Source organism: Amblyomma mixtum, chromosome 2 (assembly GCF_055824585.1).
Source record: "Amblyomma mixtum isolate Tamu chromosome 2, ASM5582458v1, whole genome shotgun sequence".
In the NCBI taxonomy this organism is placed as follows: Eukaryota; Metazoa; Arthropoda; class Arachnida; order Ixodida; family Ixodidae; genus Amblyomma; species Amblyomma mixtum.
The window spans coordinates 36700528-36724009 of NC_143013.1; the positions used below are offsets into that span (position 1 = coordinate 36700528).

Consider the following 23482-nt stretch of genomic DNA (forward strand, 5'->3'; position numbering starts at 1 on the left):
CCTGGGAAAAGAATAAAAGTTTTAGATGGGTAGCAAGGCATCGCAAGTACTAAATTATCATATTTAGACACTTCAAATATTTACCACAAATCTGAATCCCAAAAAGGAACTTACCAAGAGAATACGTCACGAAGGCACGCCCAGGTCATGCGTAAAATCAGATGACCTATGTTCCTGAAAAGAAAAGCAGGACACGCGTTGAACTTTGCCATCACTCACACGTTGTGTCGAAACTCGGAGGCTAACGAGAAGGACGGGAATTAGGCTGGAAACAACAATGCGAGCTTATGCAAAGGAAAATATCAAGAGTACCTTCAAGATACAAAATGAGAGCAACCGCTATCACAACAAAAACAGCAAGTACCTTAGAGGAAATATAAGAGCAATAAATAGGTACAGTGGGCGATGTAATGCAGGGAAGGAATAACTGGTCGTCTGTTTGCGCAATCAGTTCTACACCAAGAGACGGGAAATGTAGCCAGGATTGGCAAGAAGTCAGGAGGTGGCATACGATGAAGAATTAAAGAGGATAAGGAGGCCGTGGATACCTCAGGACAGGCATAATTGAAGATCTAATTGAGGAAGGCCAATCTCTGGGCTGATAGCGTAACCAGGTTGATAATCGCGGTGATGTGGTGGGAATAATGATGATGATTATGATGATGACGACAGCGATCCCGGGAAAGCAACAAGTACTGTCTGTAACACGTACCCTAACTTTCAATTTCCAGGCGACTAAAAAAGGATTGGAATCGTGGGAGTTTGGATTAACCTTTTCTGTGCGCAAAGTTGTTGGTCTACTCGCACCCGCTACGTCTATGGCTACGGTATGTGTCCGTGCCCTACTCTCATTGATTGATTGATTGATTGATTGATTGATTGATTGATTGATTGATTGATTGATTGATTGATTGATTCCTATCCATCCAAATTAATGCAGATGTCCTATTTGTCTCCGAAATGGGGCGTCGTCATCAGCCAAACAATGTTCGGAGTTCAAGGAATCTTATTCGGGTAATATTATTATATCTTCGCGTGCTTTGCGTGCATGTGAAATGGATAAAGTTACACAGTTTTTTTTTTTTACAAATTGCGACGCTGCACCGTTAATTTTATTTACCAAATATACATCTTCGCGCGCAAAAAAAGAAATGTGATCTTTTGTCTTGTTCTAACATTTAAATTCCTTTTCGTAACAGAAATCACCTCGCTAGAAGTGTAACTGTACTCGCCTATCTAATAGCTTATAATTTAGTAACTGCTGAGCACATTACAAAGCGACGCTTGAATATTTCATAGTCATCTGCCAGTCAAACAACGCTACTTTGAGAAATGCGTTAATAACTACATTTCTTCTTCAGATCAAGAATAGGATTAATATGTATTCAAAAAATTATCCGTCCATGCTCCAATTGACATCTGTCGGCGAAAGCCTGAAAATCCTCTTAATTTTCGGGAGTATCTATGCAGGCTCTCCTTCATGCTGACTGACAAGAATGTCTTCCTTGGAGTCTCATTCATTGGGTTTGTTATTTTGGAGTACTCACTGGTCGCTATGAACATCTGCGTCGAGACAATCCTGGCCTCTACATTGCAGGAAGATGGAAATTTATTTCTCGTGAGTTTTCTTTCTCAATATTCAAACTATTAAACACCATCTTGAAATTTTAACTTCGATAAATATTTCTTTTGAGCAAGACGAGAGCCGCACGAAGAATCGATTTTGCCGGCTAAGGAGAATATTTGTTTTGTTTTTAACCTCACTGCTGGTACTGTTAACGTGCTTCGCGATCGTAACGAGATTTGTAGTAAACAGGCTACAATTGTAGCTTACGTTTTTGACTAAATTTCTGCCGCAACAGTAATGCCCGACATGGAATTGTCAGGACACATGTTGCTTTTTCACTTCACCCTTTCTCCTCGTTATAATGCACCCAACTGAATCAGTTTAGCGACGGCACTAACTGGTCGCAAAGCTTCGATAACAGATAAACAAAACGGGTGCTGCTGGGATGTTGCTATGCGGTTTTTTTTATTTTACAACTGTGCTGAAGCAGCTGTCACGCCTTCTTTTTTAACACTGTGTACTTTTTCTAGCAAGATTCACTCAAGAGCAACCCCGATGGTTTTAAGAGATTCGCATATTCTAATGAAACTTTTACTGTGGGTTTTCCTTCCCATCTTGATAATACCCACTAAGTTTAGCAGCCATGCTGTGATTCATTTCTATACAGATCGATGTTACAGACTGCCGTGTCCGCGGCCTTAGTTTGGGGGAATTCTGCGGGCAACCCTGCGTTCGCGATGTCATGAACATTAATTGCACATTATTGCCTGCCTGCCTGCCTGCCTGCCTGCCTTGCCTCCGTGAAGAACAGATGTTGAGGCTTTTATTAGGTTGTTTTAGGCATTTTATAAAGAAGTCTTAATTTACAGTCGCTATTACAGCCATTCAACGCGCGTACCAGTTTTTTTAATGATGTTTTTGACGTCATCGCCGCATAAACCGGAGTATCGTACCCGGCCAGGAAGTGAGTTTCGGTTTTCGTTTGTTGTTTTAAATAGGTATTAATGGTTTTTCGAAAAACTCTTTCTTGTGCCAGAGACAGGAACTCTAAGGAGTGTGATGTGATAATTAGCCCAAAATGTTCCCCGGAGTTCTCTTTAACTGAAGATTTCATATGTTGCAGCCTGGGCAGAATAGACTGTCTATATACAGGGAGTCCCAGCTAACCTGGACTAAAATTTAAAAAAAAAACCTAAGCGTTCTTCAAAACTGAAATCGCGTGGATGTTGTTAGGGTCTGCTAAAGTTACAGTACCATTTTTATCGCTCGTCCTATTTGAATAATTAGTCGAAATAAACAAATTAACTTTTTAAATATAGCTTGCAACGTTCAGGCGTCAATAGGAAGGTTGTGGAGCTCCACAAATATTGTCCATCCCAGACACTTCCAACGAGAGAGACTTAGCGTGACCGTTTTTATTCGGAAAAAACAAAAGCCCGCGGAGTTTAAAACTACCACGTGACAGCACGCTCCGTGCGCCCGGATGCGCCGCGATTACAGCGCTCTCATCCATGCTTTGTAAAAAAAATCACTCGCTTCGCGCCTCCCGTGCTGCCCGAGACAGGGAGCTTCGTGTTGTGCTTGGTTCCAAGATAAGCGCCAGTGGGTTCGGGCGGCAGTTGAAAGAAAGCGCGGCTCCCGTTTCTGCGGCGATAATTGCGCTCTCACGTTAGCAGAATGCATGCGGAGGAACGATGACAATCTCATGAGTTCGAATTTGGGAGAAAGATCATAACAAGCAAAAGCGCATATAACAAGATAACGTCGTGTGAATTACGCTGAAAAACCGGAGCCGCGCTTTCTTTCAACTGCCGCCCGAACCCACTGGCGCTTATCTTGGAACCAAGCACGACGCCAAGCTCTGTCTGGGCTAGCACGAAAGGCGCGAAGGAGTGATGTCTTTTGCGAAGCACGGATGAGAGCGCTGTAATCGCGGCGTATCCGGGCGCACGGAGCACGTGGTATTTTTCTAGCTACGCAGGCTTTCGTTTTTCCCGAGTGCAAATGGCCACGCTAACTCTATCTCGTTGTAAGTGCCTGGGTTTGACAATATTTGTGGAGCTCAACAACTTTCCTATTGACGCCTGAACGTTTTAAGCTATATTTAAAAAGTTAATTTATTTATCTAGACTAATTATTCCAATAGGACGGGCGAAACAATGGTACTGTAACCTTAGATAAACCATAACAGCATCTACGCGCTTTCAGTTCTGAAGAACGCTTAGGTTTTTTTTCAAAATCGTGGTCCGGGTTAGCTGGGACACCCTATATACTCAGTTTCTTGTGCTGCTTACACCAATGCAGGGAGCAGCACGAAGCCTCTCGGAAGCAGGAATGGTGCTTGCACCGATTGTCGCGGGCGCACTTGTCGACGTGAGTATTGCATAACCCCGCACAAAGTATGTCAAACCTGCTTGTTCTGAAACGCATAGACACGACCTTTATTAAACGCCCTTCTTCTGTAATTCTATTTTTTTCCCGCCCTTGTTTCTGACGATGAAGCCTCTCGTGTGTTTTTTCGCATTCTGTTTAAGTTCTTGTTTTCATCATTTCGAGCATACATACCTTGAGAAGACTTAGCACAATGCGTAATAATCAAATCGCGATATAACAAACTACTCAACAACGGAATTTCCGGTATTTGTCGGCAGAGCCCCCGATCAGTCAACCGTATTATAAAGCAAATAATCCCCCCCTGTACAGAACTGCTTTAAGAGCGGAGTTCTGTTTCAGCGAAGCTTTTACGAAATTCGAAATAAAGGATCTTTGACCATGCATGTCCTGCGCTTCGCCAACTTCAGAAGTTATGGTGAGTGCTGAAGGCACTGTTACGGTCCAAAGAGTTTGTTATGGTGAGTGCTGCAGGCACTGTTACGGTCCAAAGAGGTTGTTCGATTTGCCTTCCAACCTCAAAGCGCTAAACATCAGCAACGGAGTGGGAGCCTTCTTCAGGTTCGTGAACGATAATGTCTCTATTGCGCGAAGCGATGATTACAAACGCGAAGTAAAATGCTTTGTGTCCGTGACTCCGTCATTGTCGTTGCTAATATTATCGTTTGGAGTCGCCCGATTACTTGCGATATCTGCGAGGTGAGGCCACAAGGTGGCTATCCGTTAGAGAACTCCAAACATCACGTCTCGGTTCTGATCTACAAACATCAAAACCTGCCAAATGTGATCGATTCATGATATTAAACGCCCTGTTCATTCCACAAAAGCAAAGTTTGCGCCTCAGCTAAGTTTTTAATGCGTCCTCTGAATTTTGTTCTAGTGGGGCCCGACTGTATGCGACAGTTCTGACCTAGCTTCTGTGGTTACTTTCTGTTCATGATTTAACTTACCAAATTAAGTTATACAAAATCGTATCATATGAAAAACTGGTCTAGTAAACTAGCTTCTAACCGCGGCACAAGGTCACCAAGTGCATATCCAGGATTCTTTCCTCTAGTAAAACTTTTATGATACCTGAACTTTAATCGCAGTGGTGTATGGGCAGATGCAAGTCCACCCAGCGCTGAAATTCTCGTTAACATCCGCTGTTTGACCCAGATCTCCGACGATGCTGTGCCTTACTACGTGTTCGGCTGCCTGCTGCTGATGTTCACGCCGCTCGTTGCCAGAAGTCATCATGAAACCAGAGGTAAATAAGCGCAGTGAGAAGAAACCAAAATATTAAAAAGGAATACCGCAATGTACTCCTTACTCTTTTTATCGCGATTGTTATCGGGAGTGGGTAACCACGGTAGCCCCTCAAGCTGTTTCGTGGAACGCAAGGTTTAGCATTCTTGTGGATAACGCACTGTGAAATAAAAGCGGACAATGTCCATGGCTGTTTCCCTTGCTTGGGAACCAAGTTACGTTGGACCGATAGGTCAGAGCTGGACAAAGCGGCCTCCCACTGCTCGTTCATGTAGTGTGTTTGTAGGTTTTCTGGTTTTTCGCCCCTGCAGAAGCAGACGTGGTATGCTGTGAGTCTCTCGTCGCACCACGGGCTTGCGTCTCTGTAATATTGTAATATGATGCTGTAGGCCGCAGGTATTGGTGTGGTGTCTAGCTGGGCGGTGTGAGTCTGTGTGTAGCCTGCTTGGATTGTAAGTTCCCGAGCTATGCTATCCATGACCTCGCTGCCTTCAAGTCCTGAGTGCGCTGGTATTCAGGTGTTTTGGTGTTCGAGCGATGGATTATAGGAGCTGCTGCAGGTTGTTAGTTTGTGAAGGCTCTTATGTGTTCGTCCTGCTAAGAGGAGCCGACATGCCACCTGCGAATCGGTGATTATGCGTGATTGGTTTGTGGCATCCCCGTGTTGAATGGCTAGTGCAATCGCTGCTGTTTCTGCCTCGGTTACTGTGCATTCCACCAGCGTTATGCCTGTGATTTCTTGAAGATTGGCGTTCTCTACGGCCGTCACTGCTGTAAGCCTAGGCTTGTTAGGTACAGTCTTTGTCAAAAGTTTAGAGCCCAGGGGGTTTGCTTCTAAGTCTTGTAGTGGGACTCCTGTGACATTTGTGGAAGTCCTACACAATGCAGGAGGCAGGAGCAGAAGTCATCTTACCTTCAGGAAATTTGGAGCGCTGGAGATGCATTACGAACCAGACAGTGGGGCTCAGAAACCAACCCCTGGGCTCCAAACTTTTGACAAAGGCTGTACGTAGCTGCGTCTACGTAGACTGCCTTAGCGCTCCGGCCCACTGTTCGGGTGAATGTAGTCTTATCTGGGCTTTCCTTATGCCTCCACTTGTGTGGGCTGGCATATTTTTCGGTATTGGGGCTACGTGTACCCGCGCCCTGTATTCTGGTGATAGATTCGCTGTGGATTGGATAAGCTGTAGGTCTGGTATCGAAACGGGCGCAGTGGGCCCTTCTCGAAACCAGAAGCGTTGTGTCAGATGGCGCCCCCACGCAGAGCGGCACGGGTCAGAACTTAGAGGGGGTCTTTCGCCCCGAATAGTATGTAAGCGGTAGAGAAGGCTGAAGGATATGACAGAGAACTGTGCTGGAGAATAAAGTTCGCGTTAGTCCAGCGGCGTCCCAACCATGTCTTTTCTTGAGCTCACGTGCTTTCACGGTGGTTTCACCCATCGGGTGTCCCGAGTAGCCCTACTTTTCAGCCAATTTGTTGGCAAGTTACTCGGAAACGTGTTTCAGACGGAAAACCCTGGTTCGTGTTTCTTCGTACTCCGTTTCGCTACAAAATCTAGCCGCTTGTGCGGGAGGACGTATTTTCCTCGTATCTCCGGGAACGTTTTACAGCATAATTGAATTCGAGGTCGACAGGCGCATATGGCTAATTACAGTGTAACTCATGCATCTTCACGTTGTTCATGCTCTAACATGTGTAGTTCGTACTCTTCCGCTTGTTGGATCCGAAAAAAAAAATGGTCACTTGAAACGGCGCCTGCACTAAGCGAACGAGTACATCTACCTAAGAATTTATGGCCCGAGCAGTTTTATCAATTCAGATATTCAACCTCATAAACCATCTCTCCTTGCTCTAGACTTAGTTTCTCAACTGCCGAGCGGCGGCGACAACAGTGATGTAGGTTCCAATGAACAAACGAGAACCCGGAAAAGCCTCTGGCGCCTGTTGCTGAACCCTTTCTTCATCACTGACGTCTTCAGCAGAATGCTGAGTTGGGTTACTGCTTCCTTCAACGCCGCGACACTGGAGCCCTACATAGCGAAGGTATGGTTACCCTTGCATTCCATTCCATAAAATTACACGAATGAAATATTGTGCCTATTTGATTTAATGACGCTGCTGTATACTAGCAAAACATACATTCAATAAACTATGTGCGCATTAGCTTATAGGTGATGTCAGTTCTCCTTACGATAGCAGTGTGATCAATGCGTCCTCTTTTTTTCACTCACGGCCTCTTTTTTTTCACATCAGGTGCTGCCTATCTTAATGTAATTGCAACGTCTGTCTCCTATTCTCTACTGAGCTACAATAGAAACATCACAACAGAAATCAGAAAGGCCGTCCATGCACACCAGTGCACATGATTAGCTCTTCCATACCATATTCCTATTTTCTTCAAAATAGAGTTCTCTCACTACTCTTAGTTTTATGGTATATGGTTTATGGGGTTTAACGTCCCAAAGCGACTAAGGATATGAGACGCCGTAGTGAAGGGCTGCGGAAATTTCTACCACCTGGGGTTCTTTAACGTGCACTGACATCGCACAGTACACGTGCCTCTGGAGTTTCTCCTCCAAAGAAATTCCAGCCGCCGCGGCCGGGATCGAATCCGCGTCTTTTGGGTCAGCAGCCGAGCACCATAACCACTGAGCCACCGCGGCGGCTACTCTTAGTTTTGTATATATGCAATAAGCCTGTCCCAAAAAGAAGCCCACAGATTGTATCGGGCGCTTGGCTGCATTTTATAGGCTTTATTTCAAGTAAAAAGCTTCAAGGCATCAACTTTTTACCCTTATATAATCAGGGACAAAGATGTTTGCTTATATTATCTGTGTTAAATGGCCTTTATGTAACCGTTTGAGGGACGCATCATGTTCTACTATGGAGCAAAATCTGAAAATTTTTGTGTATCCTTTCAAACCCCACATTTTGCAAAGATAACATGAATAGATCTAAACCTTTGCCTTTGCTCAAAACCAAAGCCTTTGGTTATGATGCTCCGCTGCTTACTCGAAAGACACGTGTTTGATCCCGGCCGCGGCGGTCGCATTTCGACCGAAACGAAATTCTAGAGGTTCGTGCACTGTGCGATGTCAGCGCGCATTAGAGAACCCGAGGTGGTCGAATTTATCCGAAGTTTCCTCCACTACGGCGTCCCTCATAGCCTGAGTCGCTCTGGGACGTTAAACCCCATAAACCTAAACCAAAATCTAAGAATTTAACCACGGTGCATACTTCCACGCTCGCACAACTTCAGGCCGATTATTAAAAAACATATGTCGAATTAGTAATTTTCTTTATCATCCGAAGCAGCTCAGTTCAATAAGATGCGATGGTTTGAAACTGTTGGATGAGTAACGGGTGTGAAGGAGCAACAAAGTGCACGAGGCGAATGAGGGGTGGCCAATCTTAATGCTCAGAAGCACGGTAAAAGAGTTTAAAATGTCGCTGAAATAATAGGTGAGGGTACTGAAAAAATTGCTTTATGGGAGGTATGGTTAGTTAATTTCCAGCTTGACTATCTCTCTTTTGTAAGTATGTCAATGGACAACAAACAATCAACTAAGGTTTCTTCCCATGGTCCTCACTGTATCACCGGATCGCATCTGCTGGAAGCACGCGCCACGCTCTATGAAACGCTTTCTATCCTTCTCGTCAGCGCACTCGGAACTGGCGAAGTCTATCATTGTCACATCCGCTTTCAGATGCACTTCAAATATCGTGTGCCCACTGTGTCCCAACCAGCCTCCCGGCGCAGGTGGAGAGGTCGACAGAGGCAGGTTTCCCTAAGTCGCTCCTGCAAGCTTGCGGAAAAAAATTACTTAGAGAGCTGTACCAAAAGCATCGCACTAACCGCAATACTGATCAGTCCAAAGTTACAGCGGTTATTCCATACGCAGACGATGTCAGCCATATAATTAACAAGATCGCCGGGAAACTCGAAGAGCCTGCGGAGCGTTTTTGACCCCCAACAAATTAGAAATTCTCTGCAAAAAAAAGTCTTTTTTTGTGCTTTGTATATTTGTGAAACTATGCACCAGCTAGCCCCTCAGCGCATATTACTACGATTAATGAACAATTGTGCAACCCCGGTCGTCTACGAGGTACCGCTATCATGTGGAGCGTCTAACACCAGAAAACAGGAAGGTGGATCAATGAGCGCCTTCTGAAACAATCTACGTCACTCGAAACTGGTACAGGCAGTGATTTGCCTGTTCATTATAAGGACTGCTCTTGTCTGCTAGCGTTCGACAGGACGAAGATTTTGAGAAGCTACCCCGACAAACGCACAAAAGAGATACATCTACCTCCTCCGAAACCATGGCGTCACATGCGTCAGCAGCCCTTCCACTGAGCTACTTACAAAAGAGACAGCCCATCTGGAAAAGAGGTAACCATGCCTCCCATAAAGCAATTTTTCTAATACCATCGCCTATTGTTTAGGCGACAATGTAAACCCTTTTACCGCCCTTGTTATAAATGAAATGAAATTTAAGCGCACACGAAAAACGCACACAAGAGGAGATACACACAGGACAGGCGCTAATGAAATGAAATTTAAGCGCACACGAAAAACGCACACAAGAGGAGATACACACAGGACAGGCGCTAATGAAATGAAATTTAAGCGCACACGAAAAACGCACACAAGAGGAGATACACACAGGACAGGCGTATCTCCTCTTGTGTGCGTTTTTCGTGTGCGCTTAAATTTCATTTCATTTATAGCTATGCACCATCTAGCCCAAACAGAAGTTTTGTTAAATTACCGCCCTTGTAAGCCTTAAGATTCACTGCCCATCATTCGGCTCATATACCTGGCTGCTCTTTTTTCACACCCGTTACTCATCCAACAGTTTCATCGCATCAGGCTGAATTTGGTCGCTTTTATTCGGACCTTTAAACCACTTCTGACGCTGACTCTGCTAAGTTACCTCGAGTCTACACACTGTTTGTGCACCTTCGAATAAACACCAGTTAGTCAGCGTCTGTGTCGTTCATCTCCATCGTCCTGTGTCCGCGCTGTTTCTTTGTGCTCTGCCTTGTAACTTTAGCGCCTTTCTGCTAAGTCACAATATAGTACCTGCAAGATACAGCTGTTGTATACTTTTCTCTTGGGGGATAATGGTAAACTGTCTATGGGGCAGAAACGTGGAGGCTAACGAAAAGGGTGGAGCCGATGTTAAGGAGAACGCAGTGAGCTATGGAAAGAAAAAAAAAGAGATTTAGCATAGCGGAGACGTTCTAGCGTAGACGTATGCAGGTTTACCGGACGCCGGCTGCGCACGCACAGTTGCCCCGCCTGCACCCACTCATGCCACTGCGCATGCGCGAGAGGCGTCCGATAAACCGGTATGCGTCTACGCTAGTAAGTCACCGCTATGCCAAATCTAATGACAGGTGTAGCGTTAAGCGACCGGAAGCGGGCAGAGTACGAGAGGGAACAAACGCGGGTTAATAAAATCAAGAGGGAGAAATGGGCTTGGGCAGGGCATGTAATGCGAAGGCAAGGTTGCAGAGGGTGCCAGGAAGTTAGGTGGGCGGATGAGATTAAGAAGTTTGCGGGCATACGGTGGCTGCAACTGGCGAAGGACAGGGTTAATTGCTGAGACATGGGAGAGGCCTTTGCCCTGAGTGGGCGTAGTCAGACTGGTGACGATTATAACCGTCATGAATATTGTACCGTAACGAAGAAGCAACAAGATTGGAACATTACCCGGTTGTTCGAATAAAGAAAAATGACTGGATCCAAAACTAATGCTTTCTCTCTATTTCGTCTTGCAATTGATGTAATGCTGCCTTTTGTCATTTTTTTTCCCCCTTCTCCTAGTTGCACGAGTCCAACGCCAGCATCGGAGCGACTTTCACGGTGAACGCATTTGCTTCCACGGTTGCATATGCAGCGACATGTCATTCGTACTCACGAAAGGCGAGTGAATACTTTTTATTTCCAGCCGCGTGTATTTCGATCCTTTCAGGCGGCGGAGCAAACCAGAAGGACCAATGAAACGACAGAATAGACATACAACTCATTATTTTGAATCATTTGCTGTAAGAGCAGGCATTCTTCATTGACCAATGCATGACCTTGTTTCGTGTCTTGGTTTGTTGGGCGCTTGGATAGCAAGTTTGCCAGCAATGCTCAAGAAATCTGGCCCAGAAATGATTTTTATTGAAAATTCATCACTTAAATTTTAGTACGGCCATGCGAAGACTACCTCTCAGTGAATAGGGGAAGTTTCAACTCCACATGCCTTAATTTTAGCATGTGAAAGGTACGGGGCCATCCACCCGTAGCGCGAACACTTGAGCGCATGGCAGTGCACTTCGTAGGGCTAACTACGCGCGACACGGCCGCGCATTGAAGGGAAGTGGCAGATGTCGTGAAGCATTGCGTCCAGTCCATCTTCGCTCGCAGCGGCCCTCTAAATAGTGCTACCAAGCGCTCGCGTGTTCTTGCGGCAACTCGATGGACACTTCCTAGGCGTACGCGCGGAGCGCCTACATCAGGGGCGTGCAGGGGAGCCAGTCTGCGCATGAGCGAGGCACGGCATCGCGCGTATATGTCGGATATTAGCAGAGTGCAGGTTACAACAATCGGAGGACCGCGGGGCTCTCCGTGACATTTTTCTTCGTGGCTCGATGTTCTTTTACGTTCCACCCTCTTTTCTTCACGGCTTAAGTTCTTTCAGCCCTCCCTGGTCTTTTCTTCATGGCTTCAAGCCCTTAAAGCCTCCGCAACCCCTTTTATTGACGGCTTAAAATTCCTTCAGTCGGCTCGAGATGGGGAGTGAGCCAGCGCCAGGAATATAGAGATGCATGCCCTTTTTCGACGCCAGCCGCGGAGCGGCGCTGAGTGCGCAGGCGCTCCGCGCGTACGCCTTTGAAGAGTTCGTCGAGTTGCCGTTACCCTGTACAAGGTCATTCAATACGAAAAGAAATACGCGAGCGCGTGACCTAGATCTGCGGCACCAGGCATATGCGCGGAGAGAGCAACCGGCCTTGCTTACCGCGCATGCGTCTTTGCCGCCGATTCTCGCCGGCTGTCGACGGCAACGCTTCACGAAGTGCAGCGGTCCCGTGCTTCCTCTTCCCTTTCATATCGAGTGTTCCTGTACTTGCCATGTTTTAGTGGCACTACCGTTTTGCTTCCTGGAATTAAACAAGAATGATATTCCTTTCAAGGTTAATCACTGAATTTTGATGGGCATATAACACACTGCTGAATGTTAGATTCAATATACGTGAGTAGTGAAAGGAACACTCAGTTTAGACAAACACAAAGCTGATTCTTACTTCTCGGTTTAGCCTGCCAATTAAAAAGGAATCAGTGACCAAGGAAAAAAAAAGCTTGTCAGAAAATAAACAAAAATATATCAGGAATGTTTTGCACCCATGCTTTCAGAGCAGTCATCTGCTTTATGCTAAGTAGTTTAAATTTGCTTTCAAATCCCCCCCCCCCCCCCCCGGTCAGCCTTCATTTTTCGTTAATCCAGTGGTCCTCCGCGGCACTCGCGCCAAAGCAAATGACCTTTCTTTAATCGAGCAAGCCAAGTTTCTCTCCATAATTGCACATTTATACCGGGTGTTACAAAGTAACGAAAAGCTTAAAGAGTGGCAACCTGCAAATGGATGCAGCTAAAGGCATAGGGTTTGCGGTCAATGGCGCGACTCGAATCATCATGGCATTAGAGTTGTCGTCCCACCAAAAGTCCGCCGATGACCGAGACGACATTCACTGATTGATCGAGATGTCGCGTGACCTTGTGACGTCATCCAACTTTACCACAGTGGCAGGTGACAATTCATGATTGGTCGATGTAAGTCACGTGACCTTGTTGCGTCATCACAACCTGCCCAACGGGTTCTGAGCAAGCTGGTTTCTCGACAGCAACCTGGACAGTGAATGAATTGAAATAAAAAATCAGAAAATAAATACATAACGTCGGAAACTGCAGCTAGCAGTCTGAATATGGCGGTTGATGAACCCAGAATTGCAAAGGAACTGACGCAAACACACGCAGAATGCTATCTCGTGCTCCTCTTCAGGAGACTTCAGTGTCCCTATATTTTTTTTATTCACAGGTGATTAGTTAATTAGGCCAGGTTAGTCATACAAAATTTGTGCCATACAGTTTGGGCCCAATCTCATTTTTTTAGTTTGTAGAGGGGATTCAGAAACACGCGATTCAGTTTTTTGTAGCAACATACCTCCTGCATGGTCACCTGCCGCGATGGCTTTGTGGCTTTGGTGTTCGCCTACTGGCCCGAAGGTCAGCGGGTTCGATCCTGACCACGACAGCCGTAGTTCGATGGAGGCGAAATAAGAAAACTGCCGCGTGCTCCGCCATGTCTGCGCCAAACCTATAAGCGCACACCTTCGTCGCGAGAAAACAGATCATTATCTAAATGAGCCCGGTCTTACTCACGACTCGGATCGTAATCAGAATCGGAGTCCGGACTCGCTCACGACTCAGATCATGACCTGAATATGAGTCCGAACTACTCATGACTCATATGATCTGAACGTATATGGCCCTCTTTCGAATGCGTGGTCCCCCTGCAATTTTAGAACACCCATGTGCTTGAGAAAGACACAAAATGAATGTAAGCATTGTTGTTTCCTTCGTTGGTTTCAGTACGAGAACCTCTGGATTTTTGTGGGAGTCACATTCATAGCGGTCTCGTTCCTGATCATCGGACCAGCACCTTTCATACATGTCGAACCGTAAGAGAAGTCCATTTTTTTTTTCGTAACTCTGTTTAAGTTGCACTGCATTGTTGTAAACTGCACAGCGCAGGAAACTTCGCTGTAATCACAAGTACAAGATGCAAGTTGAGATATCAAGTGGCATTTGTTGTTGAAACTTTTGCATGAGGTCGCCGCAATCGTGCGGATGGCAGTAAAAAACTCCTGAAAAACAACCGAGAGACGGGTCCAATACAGTGCAAGAAGCAAGACAATGATAACTTTGCTGTTTCTGCATAGCTTGACTGCTTGCTAGCTTTTCCTGTAATTAGTCTCTAGAAGTCATTTACTTCGTCTCTCATACTCATGTTCATGCACAACATAGAAACACATAATCGCGTGTATGTGTCACCTATAAGTCCTTAAAGTTGGCAGAAGCTTAGACTGATAGAATACAGGAAATGCAGGAAAGCTATAGTGAATTGCGGTTAGGTCACGTGAGCTCACAGCATAGCTGTAGATTTTTCATATACAGTGAAAGCTCGTTAATTCGAACCTTGATAATTCGAATTATTGGATACTTCGAACTACACTACTTGCTCCGGCCAAGCTCCATAGAGATCTGGGAATGAATATCCCGTCAATCAGAAAGCGAGTCGGTTCCTCTGCGGATAATCCGAACTACGCGCCGCCGCGTCTGCGCGGCCTGACACACAGCACGTGGCCGCAAAAAAAAAAAAGCACCTCCGCATAGTTAGAGGCTGCGTACGTCCTAAACGGGGACAGTAGATTGAACCAGATAAACCCGAGGAAGAGTGGGTAAAGCCTAAATGGCGCCATCCTCGGCGCGGCGGCCGTCGGTAGGTTGGCGGCCGCGGTGGCGGCTGCCTACCCTCTTTTCCGCGAAACCTGCGAAACTCGCAACTAAATACTCGTTAATTCGAGCCCTGTTCATTCGGAAATACGGATAAGAACTGTCGGCGCGGTCCCAGCAAACACCCATGAAAGGCTATGACTTAGGACGGGCGCTACAAATTACGTGCGAAAAATTTTTTTTCTTTGCGAGTGTCGTCCATTCTCCATCCATCAGTCGCCAACGGAAGCACGCGGTCAGCCGCGATCATGACGCCGGCTTTTAGCATGGTTCGCTGCAAAAGGCTTTTGCTGCTATCATGCGTTCCAATCATTGAGTGGCAGTAGATGGCGTCCGCCCCAATCGCCCGTGGTACGATAAGGAGAACGTACTGAAAACGAGGCTTGCGCAACCGGACAAGGGCTGATACTCTGCCAAGTTCGCTCCCCCCCCCCCCCCCCCCCCCCCCCCTTGCTAGAGCTAACGTCAAAAGGTAAACACACCGTGACATTATCGCTGCGCAGCATCTTGGCGCACTGCCAAGAAATGCGTTGTGGACCGGAGGGTGCGAAACGGAGGGTGCGAAACGAAACGGAGGGAAGCGTTAACGACTGACGCTTTTTTTTTTTTTTTCAAATTCTTAGGCAAAAATCGGGGGTGGGTGGGTGGGTTCATTATGCGAGTGGGTTCGTTACACGAGTAAATACGGTACATATAGCGTAATGCAAATGGTTCTTGTCAGTTTTTTCGAGGCCATTCATTAATTTGAACATCGGGCAATCCAAACTTTTTTCCCGGTCGCGTGAAGTTAGAATTAGCGAGCTTTTACTATGAGTACAAATTAATAAAGGGGGCTAGATAAACTCCCAGCGGAAATGAACTTGTGCGCATCCAGCATTGTTATTTTCAGCGCAATGATGGCTGTCCCTAGGCAGCTTGAGTAGCCCGCAGGCATAATGCATTCGGTGAATGCATTATGGGCAAGTGCTATAACTTGACGGCGTGCTAATAAAGAAACTAACTTTCTCATCGCAGGTTATTATGGCGGCGAATAACATACGGACTGTGTTCTAAGCACACATATCGTTTAGAACAAGCAACATTGAGAAACAAGCATTAGTGTACACAAGGCTGTCTCCGCCGGCAGATTTTGATATTTCTAAGGTAGTGCCGCACTCGTTGCTACACCACGCCACTCCCGTTAAGCAAGCCTCTCGGTTGGAGCAACACGTTCCGTGAAGAAAGCGCACTCACTTTCCTTTTTCGTCGGTTGCAAGATAGAATGCTTTATAGGCTTTGTGAGGACTCTTCAATGTTCTATGGCATCTTGCTCTCGTTATATGCTCATGCCCTGTGTATTCTGGCGGAAATTTTCGCGTCACTGTGACACCATCGGACGAACTCGCTTAATATTTCCGATATTTCTGACACCTGTTTATTTAAAAATGCCGCGGAAAACTATGTGTTTGACTAGGCTGTTTTGTTACCTAATCTGATATGTATTTTGTTCAAGCTTACGTTTTTTCTTTCTTTGCTGTATTACATTACATTTTGCATTTACTTTTTGTTTTCATTTTGCTGCATTGTCTATAGTTTTTTTATCCACTCCCTTCTGTAACGCCCCACTGGGGCCCTGAAGGTATTGTAATAAATAAATAAATAAATGCTTAGCTGGAAGTTGTGCTTTGAGCTCCACCACAGAATGTCTTATCCGGTATCGATGAAGTGAGATAAACGAATACCGTCCTGTAAAACCATGAACTGAAACCACCTTTTCCGCACAGAATGAGGGCTGATACGTCTCAGATTCGGTCACACCCGTTTGCATGAATTAATTTCCTTTCTAGGGTTAACGTAAAATTGTTCAGGCAATTCTATTCATAGAGTAGTCCACTAATGTCATTAAGAATAAATTATTGTGGAGTGAAAGACTGCATGCTTGATTTTTTCTTTGTTGCTTGTTCCCTTTTCTGGTGTGTCTGCTGATAAGAAACTTCGACCTCATCTGCATTTCACAAGCGCTGAGGGGACTCGGAGCTGGTTTTATCATCGTATGTGCCTACAGCCACTCCATGAGGATCGCCGTGTGAGTATGCAGGACATATTTGGTAGTTCGCACACACATGCATTAACCCACATACGGGCAGGCAACAAGCAACAATAAACATATTCCCTTGAAAGAAACACCTATTCGGTCAGATGGCTGTTTTAATAACAACGTTTAGAAAATGTTGGCATATAATCAGTCCGTATCCGAAATAGAGTGAGTGTCACTACAGATGGGGAAAAGGAAAACAAAATAAAGGCACTATTTTCCTCCTTTATATTGGCATTCACACTGTCCTACGAAACTCCACCATTACCAATGTGCCATACCACCATCTTTACGCGATCACATCTTTTGTGCTAAGGGACTGTTTTCTTAGCTTGTGAGAATATCCAGGCGGGTTCAAGCCGTGAGACTGCTGAAGTTAGGTATTGAGACTTCTAGCATAGCGCGTACCGCTACCGCTCAGAGTGCAGCGCGCGCCGTCAGCGCGCATGCGCTGATTGCCTTGAGGACGCCAGATGGCGCCGCGTGCCGCGTCGAGACCAATCAGCGCACACCCACTGGCAGCGCGTAGTACGTGGTAAGTGGCAGCCCAACGTGACAGGCTTAAAGTTTCCAGTAGAGTGCACGAGAACAATTTGTCAATCGTTAGAAAACACTCGTATAGTGTGCACGCGGGAGTGCACTACATGTTCACAATTTGCAACTTGGGGGGAAGAAATGCGTCACCACTAATGTTCTACAACAGAAACTGAACTACCGTGATAAATTCAGAAACCGACTGAGGTACCGGTCGGTCGGTTTACTTAGGAGCTAAAAAGTATCACCAGAATTAATGTTTCCGTCTGTGTGGCTTGTTTTCATTTCTGGTGATAACTGTTACTGAGCAAATATGCATTTGGTGTCTACTGTGTTCGTCTGTTCTTTCGTCTCTTGTGCTTGTCTGTGTTCGCGCTGTTCGATACAGGATGCTTAAACAACTAGCATGACAAATCGTTTTAGCGCAAGCTTCACGCCACAACATAAGCTTATGCTATAACTGTATAAGTTGTAACGTTTAACAAAAAAGGTTTTTTCATTATATACCACTGATGCTGAGGGGGTCACCATAAAACACAGAAACAGAGGCATAGGTTAGCAACAAACGATTTATCGAATGATGTCTTATCTTTTCGTTTTTTTCAGAGAGGTGGAGGAATACCCAGATGATGTAAAAACTAGAGGCTTTGTCAGTGGCACGAGCACCTTTTTCTCAAGCCTAATGTAAGTTAACACTATGTTGCACACCTCCAGTACTTGCGGGGCATTTTCTTAGATTACGTTACATTCAGTATGACAGCATCTATGGAGGGTTTGTTGAGGAGCCAGAGAGGAAAGGGAAATCATCTTGCGCGTTATCATCGTGCTGCTTTTTCAAAACCACTCAAGGCAGGAAACGTGCCTTGCCAATGTTCCAAGTTGCCAAGTTCAATGCCAATGACGAAAAAAGAGAGCGTGCTGCTCATGGAGGCAGTAACTATGCACTCTTTTTGAGCGCCTACCTGCTGCAGTCGGAGCTAGCCTTGATGCCGTCGGTTGTCGTCATCATTTCGTCAATGTCTTACGTAATATCATGGATGGTATCTCGGGCGCACTCTAAGCGCTCAGTCCCCAAATCGGATCCGAAAAGGCTGAAAATTCAATCGCGAATATCTCAATATCTCTTGCACTTAATGACATCCTCTTTACATCATTACAGTCTTCAATATTGCGCTTGCAATATGCAGCGTAAAGAGTTAAAAAGATAATTAACGAAATTTGGCTAATTAATTTAATAAATTTGACCGCTATGTCCTTATCTTGTGTCCGCCGATCCGAATATACATTGCATGAAGGTGGCATTCATGATACTATCAGCGCCTTTTTTTTTATGCTGTAAACGGTTTAAAAAAAACACCCTGTACATTTTTGTTTTAATTTGGAACATAGAGCCACGATGAAGGGTGTGCAACTCCGTTCGTTGAAAGTATAAACGGCTGGCGCACAAGCACATGGATGGCAGTTGGAAGCGGCGAATCAGTGTGTGTCTTCACAGGTTGCGAAACGCCCGATTTACTGATGTACCCGTTTTTCGACACTGAAGCCGCATACGCGAAACTCTCCGCTGTGCAATTTAGTGGGAAGAGGAAGAATTAAACCATTCTTTTCTCCTTACCATTGTCACTCTCCTCCTAACCTCATAAGATAGCCCAGATTGCGTCCTCGCGTGTGCCCGAAAAGCTGGCGCGTCCTCCACGTGACAAAAGTGACTGCTGACAGCGAGGACTCTCCATGTGCTCCACACTGTTTTCATAGTGTGGCAGTGTCGCGAGTTTGGCATTGTGCCAAGCATTGTCCCCTAGTCATTGCGATTACGGCACTTTGTTGAGCAACAGACACGTCAGTAGCAGCGCATCCAAGCATATATGCGCACCGGCCTGTCACGGCGGTAATTATGGCGGCTAGAAGCTACCGTACCATAATACTGACCAAATGGCATTGTGCATCCTTTTCTCATATTCTCCGTTCTTTTTAACCGTGTTCTCATCGTCTCCATTTGTAAAGGGAATAGAAAATCGGACCTATGGTCTTCAGGCCGACCTCTTGGCTTTGATATTTGTTAAGGGCTTGTAAACCGTCTCTAAGGAAAAGCACATTTTCTTCCATCATCTTTGAGGTGTTTTCTTATCAGCATTGCTAGCGCGCTGTAAACTAGAGGCACATTGAGTACCGTTTATGCAGAGCTTCTAACCTTCAACTAATACATACGACATCACGATATGAAGGTGATGTTTTTTAATGTGGTTACGGACCCATTATACGTTTCATTTCGGTCGAGAAAGCCGGTTTTTAGCGGTAGATTGTGTCCATAACTCTACAAACGTTTGGTTTGGTTTGGTTTATGGGGTTTAACGTCCCAAAGCGACTAAGGCTATGAGAGACGCCTTAGTGGAAGGCTCCGGAAATTTCGACCACCTGGGGTTCTTTAACGTGCACTGACATCGCACAGTACACGGGCCTCTTGAATTTCGCCTCCAAAGAAATTCTAGCCGACGCGGCCGGGATCGAACCCGCATCTTTTGGGTCAGCAGCCGAGCACCATAACCACTGAGCCACCGCGGCGGCTTAGCTCTACAAACGATGTCTAATAGTATAAGCATAACAGATGACATATGCTGAAAGATGCAGTTTACGATTCATTAAAAATATCTTTGTGCCATCCAATAAGCAGCTAAGAATAAGCCGTTTCGCTAACAGGCGAGGCTAAGTGCTCAACGGCATATTAAGCACGAAGCGTTTAAAGTTTTGGGACTTTTAACTAGTCAAAGCTGGCTAGCACGTCAGCATTTTCCTTTTTTCCTCACCCGATCCCTGAAGAAACTTTTGCGGAGGTACCACCACCTCTTGCGATAATAATCTATCCGGCTAACGTAAACCCGTCATCGCGGAGCGTGTATTAACGAGCTAACTACTCTGCGGCCAGGAAGCACACTGCATAACAGCTGCGTGCTTCCTCTAGTGAAAACATTTTCAGTGGCTACCTGCATTGAACGCCAGCACTAAGCTCGCTCACTAATACAAACGAGCTGGTTAGTTCTCGTTTCATTGTATTCGAACAATAGCGGACAAAAGTGCGACTGGAAGCAGGAACACATGCCGCAACACAGGTAGCACTGTAAGTGCGCATGCTATGTGTGCCTTTCCTTGGCCTGCAGTTTTTTCCGCTATCCATCGAACACAATACAGACCACTGTGCAAGCTACATACTCAAGCACATAAAGGTTATCTGAGTTAAGCTACATGTCCAGTCGGCTCTGTGTACTGGAGAATCTTATCATGGTATCTGTCTGATGTGTTTGTTACGCTGCCGACTGTCATACATCGTTGCGCAACATAGCAGTTTATGCATGCAAGTCTGGCGCACTCACTGCTTTACTCATATTTTGCCTCATATAAAGCACTCATATAAAGGACGGAACGAAAGACAGGAGAGATGAAAGGATGAAGCACTGTTGTCTGGGGCGGATGTTATTTCAGCAGCGCGCCCAAAACACTTTGCCTGCCTTCTTAATTACCCGCTGACTACTTGGTTCCCATACTGACCTGCTGTAGTAGCAGCCGGCCTTTTGTACGCTGCTCTGTGCTTTGGACGTAAAGCTTCTAACGCCTTTTGTGTTTCTGCCTTGTTGTAAAGAAGTAAGTGGGCTAATTTCTCTACAATGTATTGGCGCGAAGCTTTCTAATGTTTGTTTATTCATGCTCGAAGCCGCCTGCAAGCGGCCTTATCATTTTTGTTTGTGACGCCAAGGGCGACAGATTTCTCTGGCAAGATTGCAGACGCACTCAAATACTTCTGCCATGTTCGAGATGGTCGTATGCTCTCCGCACCTTACCTCGAAGGTTTTTCGTCAGCTTTAAATTGAGCGCGGCCGAATACGACTGTCAGTTCCGTTCGTAAGCGGCCGTCGAGGACACTTGTTGCTTTCACCGCCGAGGAGTGTTTTCATTTCTTTTTTGTGGGCGCAAGTCAGGCCAGTAAAGAGTTATGGTGCATTCCACGTGGCGATCCGGGGCAGCTCTCCGAATCCTCGAACGAGCAAGATGTCCAGGGAGTCTAGGGACCATACCGCCGCGGCTCAGTCAGAACTAGGGATCTCAATCTAAATCACCCATTGAAACACTCTCTTCGATTCCTCTGATCAAGAAAACTTGCTCATTACCGACTGGTATCCTCCATTAGTTCCTATGCTACGTCAGTCCACTCCTCTGTCAATATCTCATATTCGAGTAAAGGAAAAAAATTCATATCCCATGCCGGCTTCTGATGACATGAGAATAGATGGGTGATTCTCGACAATGGTCATTCCCCGGCTCACATGTATCTTTCGTATGTCCCCATTGACAAGTCACATTTACCCAGTCCCTATCATCGTGCAGAGGAAGTTACTTATTACAACGTATGGCGGTGACGATCTCTGCATCTGAGAGAGCCCCATGTGTAGCTGTTGCCTTAAACACGTAAGTTATTAAACTGTAAGACAGCATTAAAGGGTCACTGAAGACAAACTGAAGTATGCTTTTATGGTTAGCTTACTCCATAATAACGACAAATACCCCCCCCCCCCCGCCCCCCCCCCCCCCCCCCCCCCCCCCCGCTCGTGCAAGCGGAGATTTTGTAAACTAGAAACTAGAAAACGCCAGAAAATGAAATACGGGTGTCGCCATCACCTGTGCACTTCGCAAAAAATATGTGGTGCGTCGCCACGGGTTTTTGGGCGCAGATCCCAGAGGCTACGATGCACTACCATTCACTTCAACATGATGATCACAGAGTTCTTTTCGATGTAGACGTCATGTGTTAAACAATTGCGGGAATTGTTTTGAATGCAGTTATCTCAGAATAATTTCGTGTTTTGCTTCCGGGCAAACGCTTATCAATGCATCGAAAGGGAGCCGTAAAATGGATTTCTACTGGGAACAAAAACCTGACGGAGTTGACATCAGTGTCCCTGTAATTACGCTCTGTTTGTTTTTTTTCAGCGCGGGGTGTAACTCTTGAGTCTCCTCCGCATTTACTTTTTTTCCATACAGAACCGTGCCCCTCGCACCGCTCGCCGGCTATATCGTGTCCAAGTACGGCTACCGATCTACATCCATGTGGATGTTTGGAATTCACGTGATTTGGGTAAGTCGTCAGGGCACAGTTACAACTCGACCATGAATTGCTTCTGTTTTCAGCGGTTGTCGTTGAATACTTATATTGTACATTACTCTGAGGTGTGGCCCAGTTGAACGCTTCGTCCTGGCGAAAAGCGTTTGTACTACCGGGGACAAAAGTGGTATACTCCACGCGGCGGAAGCCGGAGCAACGGAAAACTGCGTTTCAACGCCATCTGCAGACGCCATCTCGGACCCAGACAGACAATCTGTGACCTTCATTATCAGCAGGCACGTCACTTGTCTCGTTTCAATGTTTCGTGCTTTAGCTCGCCAAAATGCCGAGCGGCGCCGCAGCAGTAGCAATCTGGTGGCCCCTTGGTGGCCCTCTTTTCATTTTGTGTCTCCTTTTTTTGAACGCGCGCTCGAGATATGGCATGAGAGCCGGCGCGCACACCGTCATGATGCGATGAAATGCCCCCGCGCGCTTGGCTAACTTGTCGTGGAAGCAGCGCATTTTTGAAACACTGAAACGAGCCAAGGGACATGCCTGCTGATAATAAAGGTCACAGATTGGCTCTCTGGGTCCTAGATGCCGCCTGTAGATGGCGCTCAAACGCAGCTTTCCGTTGCTCCGGCTCCCGCCGCGTGGAGTATACCACTTTTGTCAACGGTAGTACATCGATTACACCGCAGAACTGCCGACAGCGCTATTAGTGGAGACTGAAGAGAATAGCCAGCTGCCTAGCATGCTTCTTAGCTCAGGTGGTGGTGATGTTGCGATAAAAAGTATAACAGAGTTTCAGCATGCCGAAGACATAGTAGTGTAGACGTGTATCGAATTAGCGGACGCCGGCTGAGCACGTGCAGTGGCCCCCGTTTGGCCACGCCCTTGGCACTGTGCCAGAGTAGGAGACGTCCGGTAATTTGATATACCTCTAAGATAATGCGTCTCCGCTATGCTAAAGCTCTCTGATAAAAACGGAAGCGTGTGTAAGAAAACC

The 23482-nt window shown here is 46.1% G+C and overlaps 1 protein-coding gene across 5 annotated transcripts in view; it reads left to right on the forward strand.

Annotated features, from left to right (window-relative positions):
* The window catches only part of LOC149358994 (MFS-type transporter SLC18B1-like), a 32286-nt gene that overhangs the window by 7479 nt on the left and 1325 nt on the right, over positions 1 to 23482 (forward strand). For 4 of the 5 annotated variants that reach the window (XM_089571177.1, XM_089571172.1, XM_089571174.1 and 1 more), the window contains exons 3-13: positions 732 to 827; positions 941 to 1014; positions 1471 to 1618; positions 3872 to 3940; positions 5117 to 5207; positions 7063 to 7250; positions 11041 to 11139; positions 13850 to 13938; positions 16743 to 16838; positions 17988 to 18065; positions 22413 to 22506. In XM_089571177.1, coding sequence (XP_089427303.1) covers positions 732 to 827; positions 941 to 1014; positions 1471 to 1618; positions 3872 to 3940; positions 5117 to 5207; positions 7063 to 7250; positions 11041 to 11139; positions 13850 to 13938; positions 16743 to 16838; positions 17988 to 18065; positions 22413 to 22506 — 1122 coding nt within the window. The remainder of the gene's footprint in view (positions 1 to 731; positions 828 to 940; positions 1015 to 1470; positions 1619 to 3871; positions 3941 to 5116; positions 5208 to 7062; positions 7251 to 11040; positions 11140 to 13849; positions 13939 to 16742; positions 16839 to 17987; positions 18066 to 22412; positions 22507 to 23482) is intronic. The other variant, XM_089571173.1, reaches the window with a different exon arrangement.